This window comes from Daphnia carinata, chromosome 10, assembly GCF_022539665.2.
Source record: "Daphnia carinata strain CSIRO-1 chromosome 10, CSIRO_AGI_Dcar_HiC_V3, whole genome shotgun sequence".
In the NCBI taxonomy this organism is placed as follows: Eukaryota; Metazoa; Arthropoda; class Branchiopoda; order Diplostraca; family Daphniidae; genus Daphnia; species Daphnia carinata.
Genome location: NC_081340.1, coordinates 2,369,194 through 2,380,668, shown reverse-complemented (window position 1 = coordinate 2,380,668; position 11,475 = coordinate 2,369,194). Strand labels below are relative to the sequence as shown.

The window sequence follows — 11,475 nt, the reverse complement described above, 5'->3', positions numbered from 1 at the left end:
TTTGCTGACCTATAGCGATTAGACCACAGCACGTTAATTTGGCACTTCTGTGTATTGACAACTGGAGTTACGAAACATTGGAAACCTTAAAAAAAAAAAGGGGGAAAACTAAGCGTGGACGTCCTTCAGCTGTTGCTTGTTCACTGATACGAGCCACGGACGAGACTGATTCAAGATCTCACTGTCCCGCACGATTTCAACGAACAATGCTTGTTCATTGGTGAACGAACTTTCGGTGGGCTGGAACTTACGAGCTGTCGTTATTAAATAAATCATCATTTCAAAGTCTAACATGAACAAGAACAAAAACAAAAGTATATCGTTTGTATCTTTAGAGTTTCATTTTTGTTTTCAGTTCAAATAACGCAGGCTGAACATTTCCAGCCATGTTCAAGCAGAAGCCGTTGGCGCCGGATTATTTCACGCAAATACTCGCAAATCTTGTGTAGTTTATACTTTCGTATATATTTTGTTATTTTTAGTTGAGACGGCCTAGCGGTTTTGATACGCTGACGTCCATTTGCACTGCTACGCTGCCTTTTTACAACTGCTATAGAGACGGGCATGTCGGATAACGTACAATGCGGCTTTAACGACGTGCTCGACACATTTATCTAGCCAATTTTCTGTTTCACCCTTTTTGTTTCTATCTTGAATTGTATTACGGTTTTTTTTCGTACCGCCCGTCTCACAAAAATAGCACGCTGACAACATTGTTCTCTTATGACTTTAAAATAAAGTTTGAATTGATTTGAGATTCACGAAAACACAGTCTGTCATTATGTCTCGCTTTATTCTCACAGCTAATTTTGTGTGTGTGTGGTTTTACTAAACATTCTTTCACCGAAGGTGGTCGGAAATCTTTAGCCCAGCCGTAGCGGAAGATAACGATCAACATTGCGTTGATTATTTTGCTCGTTTTTTTTTTTTTCAATTCATCGCCTTTTATTTTCCACCATTGTAGTAATTAGTGCCAGTCCGCTTCTCAAGGTGGGCGTATAACATATGCTGTTCCACCTTGATCATTGGCAATCACTTGTCCGTTAGGGAAAGCTTACACGAGAAACAATTTACAGACGGGGTGACTGGGTACATTGTGATTCTCACTTGAATTTAATTTCTTTTTGTACTTATACTGTTTCTTGTTTCTCATTTGTTTCCAAAGGCAGCCATCATATGCCACCTGATGATGGGAATCGGCCGCTTTACGTTCATACAAGGACAAACAATTCAGTCGGGGGTTACTGGGTACAACGCCATTCCCACTTGAATATTACGACCTGACGCTTTTTACGTTGTTGTGTTTAATCGCCTGTTTTAATGGTTTGCTTTTTTTTTTTTGCTTCCTTTTTGCTCTAACGCGTCAGCCATAATGCATCCGCAACACACCACTGGCTGATGGAAACCGAACGCTGCTTACAGCGCAGATGTTTATGCGATGCTAAGCGTGACACTTTTATTACAAAATGTGTTATACGAAACGATTATTCACCGTTACAGAACAAAATGTACGGCTACACCGATACAGCAGGATAAAATAGAGTCTTTTACACGCTCCTTTGGTGATTGCTAACTGTACAGTACGCTGCAACAACCGGCTTATAGGGATTCGTCGTTATTAGATTGCTAACACTATATATGAACAGCTTACGTGTGTTAACATATGGGCGTTTCAAACGGGCCCAAAAGGCTGTGCTTTAACGAATCGATGCTGGAAAGTGCTACAAACAACGAGTGCTACTGCTGCTACGTTAGCCGAGATGTTGAATTCAAATGTAAAGTTTAAAGCTGAAAATGTATAGATGATGTTATGACACAGGTGCTAGAAGCATTTGACGATTGTTTAATTGATTTCATCTTCTCTTTTAATGTGTATTTATCAAGTGCATCTTCTTAGCTTACATCACGCGAATCGTAATAACATTAGCAAAAAATCGTACAGTGGGCCCGTAAGGAATTATACATAACGGCCCCGTTTTTTTATAGCTTCTCTATAAATAATCGTTATTCAAAATAAAAGGAACTATTTGAAATGAAAAGACTGGTAGTCTAGTGTGATAGGTTTGAGTTAAACAGTAATCCAATCGCAACACAGCTGATCGGCGTTGGCACTGCTGGCGAGAGATTTGATGATCAACGTGTTGTCCGCCGTCGTGTACGGCGTGTTTATAATGGGCGGATTAGCAACGATACTCGTACCGGATAGATCCAATACCTATAGGGCGAATAAAAAAAAATTATACATACGAAAATAGATTAAATATTAAAAAATCAGAAAGAAAATGAAATGTAATTTACGGTGACATAGGTGCCAGTGGAAACGTTGATGGAAGTGCAGGTTATTTGAATTCGGCTGCCCGGAGCAACGGTGATGGAAAGACACTGTTCCACCTGAGTGCCTGGAGTTCGAATCGTCTTGTACGATCCAGTTGCCATGGTCGATGTAGTCGAGCACGTCACTAACACGGCAATCGAACAAAATGAAGTCAAAGCAAAATAATTGGATTAGAATGAAAACAATTTTTGGAAATCTAATGAACTGTCAAAAGTGTCTATATTGTTTTCATTTGTCTTTCCAGAGTCCAAGTCTTTTACGTACTTGGCATCATTGTGGTTGTCGTTGTTGTTGTCGTTGTCGTCGTTGTCGTCGATGTGGTGGATGTCGTCGTCGTTGGTGTTGTCGTCGATGTTGTCGAAGTTGTAGATGTGGTCGTTGTGGGCGTGGTAGTCGTGGTGGGTGTCGTCGTCGATGTCGTAGACGTTGTGGACGTTGTGGTCGTGTCTTCCATGACGACTAACGACGGAAATGAAATCAAACCTAACTTGACGAAAGCAAAACCAATCGTCCCTAAAATAATGCTGGCTTTCTTTTTCTTTGACAGGTAATCCCACGGCTTTTTTAGCTTCATTTCACCTGCAAAATCAACGCAACCAATGGTTAAAAACATTCGTAAAATACAAGCCAGCCAACGCAGATTAAACTCAAACGAAAAAAAAAAGAAGAAAATGAAACCTTCTTCGCAATTGGGTTTCTCGTTGACGAGCTGGTTCGTGTTTTCAACATCGTTCGAGTACTCAGCGTTTGATGCTGAATAGCCTTTTTTGATTGGGGTCCCTACGACAACATCATTGTCCGAGTACGGGCTTCCGGAGCGACTAGATTTGGCGTACAACTTTCTGGATCTGTGATTCGAATCTTGACGGAATTTGTTGATAAAGTAGTTGAGAAAAAGGATCTGATAGTGTAGATGACTGTCATAATAGTCGTCCGAATGAGTGGCAATGTCGTTTGACAACTCCTCCTCATTTTGGGTCATCAACAATGAAGAAACAAACAAACTCGGCAACGAAACCTATCCATTAAAAATTCGTTTTAACGTCTCCTAAATTAGCGCAAATGAAACTACGACGTTAATATTTAAAGTGCAAATGTATATTACCACACAAATGAAGAAGAACACGACACGTTTTGAATTGAATTCAGAGTTACACATTTTTGCTGTCGCACAGGTGGGCACGCCCAAGTCGAATGCTACGACTAGACCCAACGTAAGGCTTTAGACCACGGCCGTTTTTCGAAACAAAATTATTATTATTTTTTTTTTGCATCTTACCTACGAGTAGGCGGGAAGGAAAATCTGGAGATAATCGCATTTTTCCGCCTCTCTTTCTTTGATTATTGTTGTGTTCATTATTATTTTTTTTCCCTTGGGCAGCGATGATGTACCGACTCACCCCGGCATATGGAAATCGGCTATACCATAGGCAAATACAACTGTTTATACGACGTCGATACACATGCTTTCCGGACAAGTTGTGTATAGCTTATTCAACTGTTATTCGCCGCTATAGAACAATTGAAATCATGCCGACTTATAAATGCGTGTTTATAGCCCACAATAAAAAGGCTCGTTTTTCTACGCTGTTTGCTTATTACTAACTGTATGGAAAGCGTATAGTTTGCCGACCAGCAGCGTGATTGTAGAGGTGCACACCATCATCGAATTGTTATAACATGATAGAGGCTATGCGTATCGTATATACATTTGACCGCATCTTGGCAATCTTTTCAAACGCAAGTTGAGCGTATACAATCATTAGCTGTGCATGGAGCTGTTGAATGGAGAAGCAGTGTGATATAATTGAAACAAAATTGATATGGTCTTCTATCGCAATTGAAGTTTGTACTACGTTCTGAGGATACGTTTGGCCTCTTGCCTTTTGTCCGGTTGTTTTCGTATTATCAAAAGACTGTTGATGCCTAATGCTTCGCTTGCAAAAACATCCAAGCGAATGAGAACAAATAGCACACGAAAATCTTCGTCTATTTTTTTGGGTGTATTAACGGTATAATATTGCACGCCGACTGGATTCTTTAGATTTTTGCATAAGAAAAGCGTCAATGGTTGGTTGATTTCATCTTCTATTCTTCTATAATTTCATTAGGTAAGTACATCCTCTTAGCACAAGTCACGCAAATTCTATACCAATAGCTAAAGCACAAAAAGGAGAAATCTTGACAATCTTATTCCTAACAAGGCAAGCCAATATGACACGTAACGGCTCCCCTTCTTTCGCTGTACACAACATCATTCAAAGAAAAAAAAAACTGCCATTGAAAATAACAAGGCTACTAGTCGAGGTAATGTTTGAGTTAAACAGTAATCCAATCGCAACACAGCTGATCGGCGTTGGCACTGCTGGCGAGAGATTTGATAATCAACGTGTTGTCCGCTGTGGTGTAGGGCGTGTTTATGATAGGCGGATTAGCAACGATACTCGTACCCGATAAATCCAATATCTATAAGGTCAATTGAAAAAAAAAAAAACTGTTGCATACAAAAATAGATCAGAACCAAAATGAAATGTAATTTACGGTGACGTAGGTGCCAGTGGAGACGTTGATGGAAGTGCAGGTCATTTGAATTCGGCTGCCGGCAGGTACGGTGATGGAGAGACACTGTTCCACCTGAGTGCCTGGAGTTCGAATCGTCTTGTACGATCCAGTTGGATCGCTCGATGTAGTCGAGCAAGTCACTAACACGGCAATCGAAAAAGGCAATCGGAGTCAATCAAGTGCCATAAGAAAAAAAAAAAACGAGTGAATTGAATGAGCTGGGAAAGCCTGTATGATCTTCATCTCTTCCCATAGTCCAACTCATTTACTTGGCATCATTGTCGTTGTCGTTGTGGTCGTCGTCGTCGTTGTGGTAGACGTCGTAGACGTCGTAGATGTGGTCGATGTACTAGTCGTCGTCGTTGGTGTCGTTGTCGTTGGTGTCGTTGTCGATGTTGTCGACGTGGTTGATGTGGTGGTCGTGTCGGTCGAAACGGCAAGCGAGGAAAACGAAATCAATCCCAATTTGCTGAGAGCTAAGCCAATCGAGCCTATAATGATGCTGGCCTTGCTCTTTTTCGACAGGTCATCCCACGGCTTCTTTTTCTTCTTCTTGTCTACATACAATCAAATCTCATCGTTATCAATTTTAAAGGAATGTGATCTAGAAAAATACCGTCGTCACAATTAGGCTTATCGCCATAGTAATACGGATCGCTATCGTACGCGTAATCGACATCGGACGCGTAATCGGTGTGGTGACTCGTGTCGGCCCCCGATTGCTGGTGCGAATACGAGCTGCTGCTATATCGGCTCGGTTTCACGAACGATCCTTTGTGTTTCACTTTAGGCTCTTTATGCAACTTGTCGACAACGTCGTCTAGGTAAACGACTTGATTGTCAGGCTCCTCGTAGTAATCGTCTCTTGAATTGGCCACGTCGTTTGCAGCTTGGCCATTTCTACGTCTCAGGTTCGTTTTCCATAACGAGGCCGCCAACAAAGTGGGCAACAAAACCTTCAATACGCAAATCACGTACACATCTCATTAACTGCTAACCATCAGCTATATTGGTAAATCAACAAATGAATTCATATTTACCAACGACGTTGCAAAAAGGATGACACAGTTGAGTTTAAAGAGGTTTTGCATTATTTATCCTATGCAATTACATGAAATTGTCTTTTTCCCTAATGTACGAAACACAGTTGATCAACAATGTTTAAGTCTAAAACAGAATCGATGGAGTTGAGTCCCAAGACTTTGCGAAAGAAACTCTAGAGATAGTCTTGTTTACTGGTGACATGGACGTACAAGACTGATGCAAAAAATAGTCTCGCCGTCCGACTAGACTCAAGAAGAAAATGGCTGATGGTGTTGGTACTCTTGGAGTGTAAAAGAGCCTAATGAGACGAAACTAAGTAAACCGTGGTCACGGATACGTATAACTCACTTTGAACGTGAACACAGCGTATGGTAGCATCTGCGCCGAACATATATACGCTTCTGAAGCCCTATGCTGACCATGTCTTTGGCTTGTTCATTGGTATAGTTGAGCATCTAGAAAACTCTTGGTGCTCTGCTCGCGTTTAACATTTCCTCGTTGTCGCATCGTGTCGCGTCTTTAAGGTGTTGGGGAACAAACTGTTTATATATAGTTATGGCTTACATTTACGACCTAAATGGAATATAGCGGAATTAGTAATTCTTATTAGTATATATGGAAACTTGTGTCACCTGTTACCTATTCGCCATATAGCCCCACAGCTGCTGTATGGATAGGCATAACCCGCAGCGCAGCATTACCGAGATGTTCATAATGCGATAAAAGCATTGCAATTTGCACGTTCTTTCTTTTCTTTCTCCTTCAAATAGACAATGGTAGTCGTTGAATCGAATGACCATGTACGTTTTAATAAAAGTTAAGTACACCATGATGATTATTTAATATCGCTTGTGCCCATCTTGGTGTGTCTTGGCTATGGCAAAGTAAACCAATGGAGGTCTCACTTGTTTATTTAAAGCAAAAAGAGGCTCGTTGGCATTTACAACCAGATAATCGATCTGTCCTGAATTGTTTAAGCTGATATATACGGTCGTGTTAAGGCTTTTTAATTGAATTTCTCTTTCTTTTGGAATTGTGTTCTTTAAACAAAGATTATCGTTGGTATACAAGAAATTAGACCGACGGTGTGCACATAATCATCCAATAAAACAGGGAGTTATGACCGATCGTTTGAGCTTATTTAATAGCCTTTCTTTTTATTACTCATAGAGATCCATGTTGAACGATCGCGTACACGTAAAGTCTGGGTAAAGGCGCGATTAGTAGCATCGTATATAGTTACGCAACCAACTCAATTCACGCTTAGCTGAAATAAAATTCGCGGTAAAATGTTAATTACCTTTTTACTCGAGTCGGTTTCGGCGGAAAAAATGGGCCTTGCCATAAAAGATCGTTTTCACTGATTGCATTTGGATACAGTACATGGCACCGATGTGTGCCATCACGTATTTTCGGAACAAACAAAGCCGGAGGTAACTGAGGACGCACGTTATAATTTACTGCCACAATTCAAAGAAGCTCAAAACGATGAAACCGTAACTATTTTGCTATGGCGGATCAGACAATGGTCCAAGCACTCGGAATAATGTGGCACTTTCTTTGTTTGTTTATGTTGTTTAAGGTGTTTTTTTTTTTGCCAAAGCGTTTTTGTGGAAAATAAATCTCACTGTGGTATAACGTTCTGTTCACGGGGCTCCTCCGTCATCACGCCGCTAAATGCGAAATTTCGCTATTTCTTGTATATTAATTATGGTGCAATGACGTGCCTAAAGGGCATACACCTATAGTTATTTATAGGAGAAGAGCCCACGCGCATCCCATAAGTAATTTCGGCTTCAGAACTGTCTACCCGCAGCCGCGACTGATTAGATTAAGTCATATTACAGTAAACCAGGAAATCCATTTCCTTGCCACCCTACAGCGAAAAAGAGTATTGTCCAAAAGAATCCCGTTTACACAACCTTATAATATCACACCGTGAAGAAAATTGCTTGATATTTCAGAGTCCATCGTATGTATGTACACTCAGCAGACCAGCAAGTTCATTTGCACTTGCTGTATACGGACGGCGTCCGCCCATCAGTAGATATAGCAGGATGTGACAGCTGACGACTTAAGAATGGCCTTCTCTGTACGGAGCAAAGGAGACAAACCCATAATGCACCGGTCGGTTAAATCTTCTTCTGCTGATTGCTGATAGGCATAGGGAACGGAGTGTCATCCGCCATAATTTATTAGCCAGTACGTTGACCTTTTTCTATTATAGTTTTCAACTTCCGCTATGGGTACGCCAACTTTCTTCGTCTGGATTAACATCAATGGTTTGTTTGTAAGCCGAAATCGTTATTCCGTACGGTTGATGGAACATTGGCTTCCGTGAAAAAATGAAAACGTACCTGATGCGATCAAGCAAAATGAAAAATGCCTCATGCGGCAGCATTTGATTCTTATCGGAAATGGATAGAATCTTGAAATGGCAGTTGTCCGTATGTTGGCTGTACTTACTTGTCGTGTCACGTTGCCTTACAATGAAGTGTGATTTGTATACGAAAGAAAATGTACGTGATTCTCGTACAAAGGAGTTCCAGTAGATCTGTCTGGATCGGATAACAGGATCTCAAAGCGTTGCAGCCAATTAATAATTGAAATGACTAGAAGAAAATGACAATAAGGCAACGAAATAAGGCACAGCTTCCGCTGCAGGTAAACATCACGTCATCCAAACCATGTTCTTCCAACGCCTGACCAACAACTGATAAAGAAATGACTCTGAGTTTTATCAATTTTTATGTTTTGTTAATTTCACAATCAGTAAGGGCAACCAAATTATACGGGACTCCCTATTGAGGTTAGACACGCCCGTATAAGAGAACGTACGGATCATTCACGAAGAGAAACTTAACACCAAAGGGATACACCCAGTTGGCTAGACATTATCAATCAACCTGTCCGTTTTTTTACAATTTCATTTCCCCTCTTTTTCCCATTTACTTGGCTGGCTTTTTCTTTCGCCTAACAGGTGTTTGACTGACACATTTGTTATACCTGCAAATAAATATATCTTGTGCCGTCACATGAACAAGGTGTGATACCACGAATTTTATTTAGGACAAAAATAAAAAGATGGTGGCTCTTCCCAAGTGTTGTTTTTGTGGCGGCCGTGAAAGAGACAAGTGGGAACACAACTTTGAAATCAGTTCTCCAGCCAATCACGAAAAACCTTTTCGCTCCAACTCTATGGCGTGAATGTGTTTCAATTCGCATGTAGAAAATGCTTATATCCAGAATGAAAAGCAGCTTATTGCTAACAATTCAGCTGTAATTGTTAAGATATGGGGTACACCTTTCCCATCAAGAAAATTCCTTATCAAGTCGTGGATCCATTCAGCCCCAACGTTTATTAACGCAATCAACAAAGTTTCAAATGTAACAACAACGCACGTAAGATAGTCGTATGTGCGAACATTTTAAAAACCGCAATTCCAAAACAAACGAACCACCAATAGGCCAAACGCTGGCCGGGATGTAGGTGGGACGTGACTTTCGTTTGGAAACTGTAAACGGCATATAAAAAGGTAAGGCATTTTGTTCCAACAGCCATAGGCGTTCACAACTGGAATAAACGTGGGGGAAAACGTAAACGCTCCGTTGATGATGTAAACGCGCGCCGATCACGCGCGGGAAAGTGAGAGCTCAATGAACGACCGAAAACCGCAACCCGGCAAACGAAACCAAGCCCCAGCATCGTTGATAGTTTAATAAACCATTTAAATTCTATATTGTCGTGGGGACGGCGTCCGATTTTATGAAACTGGCTCAAAACGTTACGTAACTGTTGACAATGTGTTCATGGTCAGCTGCTTGGGATATAGATTAAATCTTAGTTATACACAATTTCACGTGATCCGAAATTGAACGATTTGTGGGTGTTACATGCGCAAGTTTTCGCCATTAAAACCTGTTCTTCTTTCATCCATCTTTTCATTTTTATTTTTTCGCGCCGTTTGCATTTTGATTTGTCACATTGGAAACAGCTGCGACGCTCTTTCGATTGGCTCGTCTTGCGACACGAATCGCTGAGTTTTCAGTTGCCTACTGATAAACTCGGGTTTTCGCACCTTCGTTGATTTCGATCCTCGCGCATGCTCAAAGTTTGAGTCAAGTTCTATTCAAATAGGGACATCTAAAACGGAGCAGATGTTAAGATTTCTATTTTGCCCATTTCTTGGAGGAAAAATGCTTTTATTTCGTGTTCGCCGATGATGGGACAATTTTCATAGTTGAAGCAAACACTGTGGTCAATTAACCGGCAAAAAAAAAATAAAAAAAACGCTTCAACCGTGAACTAAATTGATTAACTAACCGCCATAATAACAATAAGAGTTCCGCTAGAGTTGCATTCGTATTATAGTTTCCACCATTAACAGCAATGTCTCTGACAGTTTCATCGTTTCGTACCTATCCAACATTATCTGGGAAGGGGCAGTCCGTTGTAAATGATACACGCGTTTAAGATTGGTGAACGAGGAAGCTTCAGTGACGTCACGAAGCTGCGTGGCTTCGAACTGTTATCCAGGAAAATTTCGCGGATGCATTTGCTGGAGAAATAGGTTAACTAACCGTTGCTCACTTTGGATATTAACATTCCCTCAACAAGTAGGTTTCTATTCAATTAAATAAACTAGTAGCGGGAAAAGGAAAAGATGCACGGCATTTCCTTTTGTCATTTTGCATTGTAGTGGTGTTTCACGTGGAAATTCATTGCGCCGTGGAGCGCAGACATAAGGAACACATACGTAACAAGCAGATTCTCAAAATCTTCAGCATGGTAGCATGAACAATTGCTGGGTAAATATCATTCCAAGTTTGGCCCTCAACAGAGCAGAACAGCAGTCTTCGATTTAAAATCATGTCATTTGTATTTTTAAAAAAATTAAATTAAAAGAAATGGCTTTAGCTTAAAGAAAATTGAATTGATAAAACAAACAGGTTGATTGCTTTAACAAAAAGTTAGATAATTTTATGAAAATAAACGCTAAATTCTAGATATTGGTTATCACCATCTTCATTAAAAACATCACAAAATATGTACGAGACTTTGCCTCATTGACAGGCAGGTGCAACTGAAAGCTTTTTGCTGAATTGAAGCCAGAAACCAGTTTGTGGGCGGTATTAGCATACGACGGTGACTAGCAACAGCTTATTTTGATGTCGACCTTTACTACAAGTTTACGCCCTTGGATGCGTTGTCCTTGCAAAGTCCCATTTCATCAAACAGGTGTACCTAGTCCACGTAACACCAGTGCCTTTTTTTTTCCTTTGAGAAACAAGTAACGACGCCCTTCTTCAAATGTTGTACAAAAAATTGCACTCAAGTAAAAAAAAAATAACTGAAAGAATAAATCCCATTTGGAAATGATCCTCGTACTAAAGAGCTTTTCAAGCAGGCAGTTTCAAAGAATTCATGGAGATTTTTTTTTTTTTTTCATGTTTGTTTATAATTTTTGCCGTTGAAATTTTAACAGAAGTAAACCGCGAATTAAAAAAAATGTCAATGTTTTTAAAAACGGGTT

The 11,475-nt window shown here is 40.4% G+C and overlaps 2 protein-coding genes across 2 annotated transcripts; both read right to left on the bottom strand.

Moving 5' to 3' along the window:
• Nucleotides 1-2,068: 2,068 nt before the first annotated feature.
• LOC130702048 (uncharacterized) lies at nt 2,069-3,494 on the bottom strand. The gene is made up of 5 exons (XM_057523722.1): nt 3,441-3,494; nt 3,014-3,353; nt 2,600-2,914; nt 2,299-2,459; nt 2,069-2,215 (listed from the first exon to the last, which is right to left on the bottom strand). Exons 1-5 carry the CDS (start codon nt 3,492-3,494, stop codon nt 2,069-2,071), a joined length of 1,017 nt encoding a protein of 338 aa, XP_057379705.1.
• Nucleotides 3,495-5,158: 1,664 nt separating this feature from the next.
• Nucleotides 5,159-6,123, bottom strand: LOC130702058 (myotubularin-related protein DDB_G0290005-like). The gene is made up of 3 exons (XM_057523733.2): nt 5,938-6,123; nt 5,514-5,853; nt 5,159-5,454 (listed from the first exon to the last, which is right to left on the bottom strand). Exons 1-3 carry the CDS (start codon nt 5,986-5,988, stop codon nt 5,159-5,161), a joined length of 687 nt encoding a protein of 228 aa, XP_057379716.2. The 5' UTR covers nt 5,989-6,123.
• Between the last annotated feature and the right edge of the window lie 5,352 nt (nt 6,124-11,475).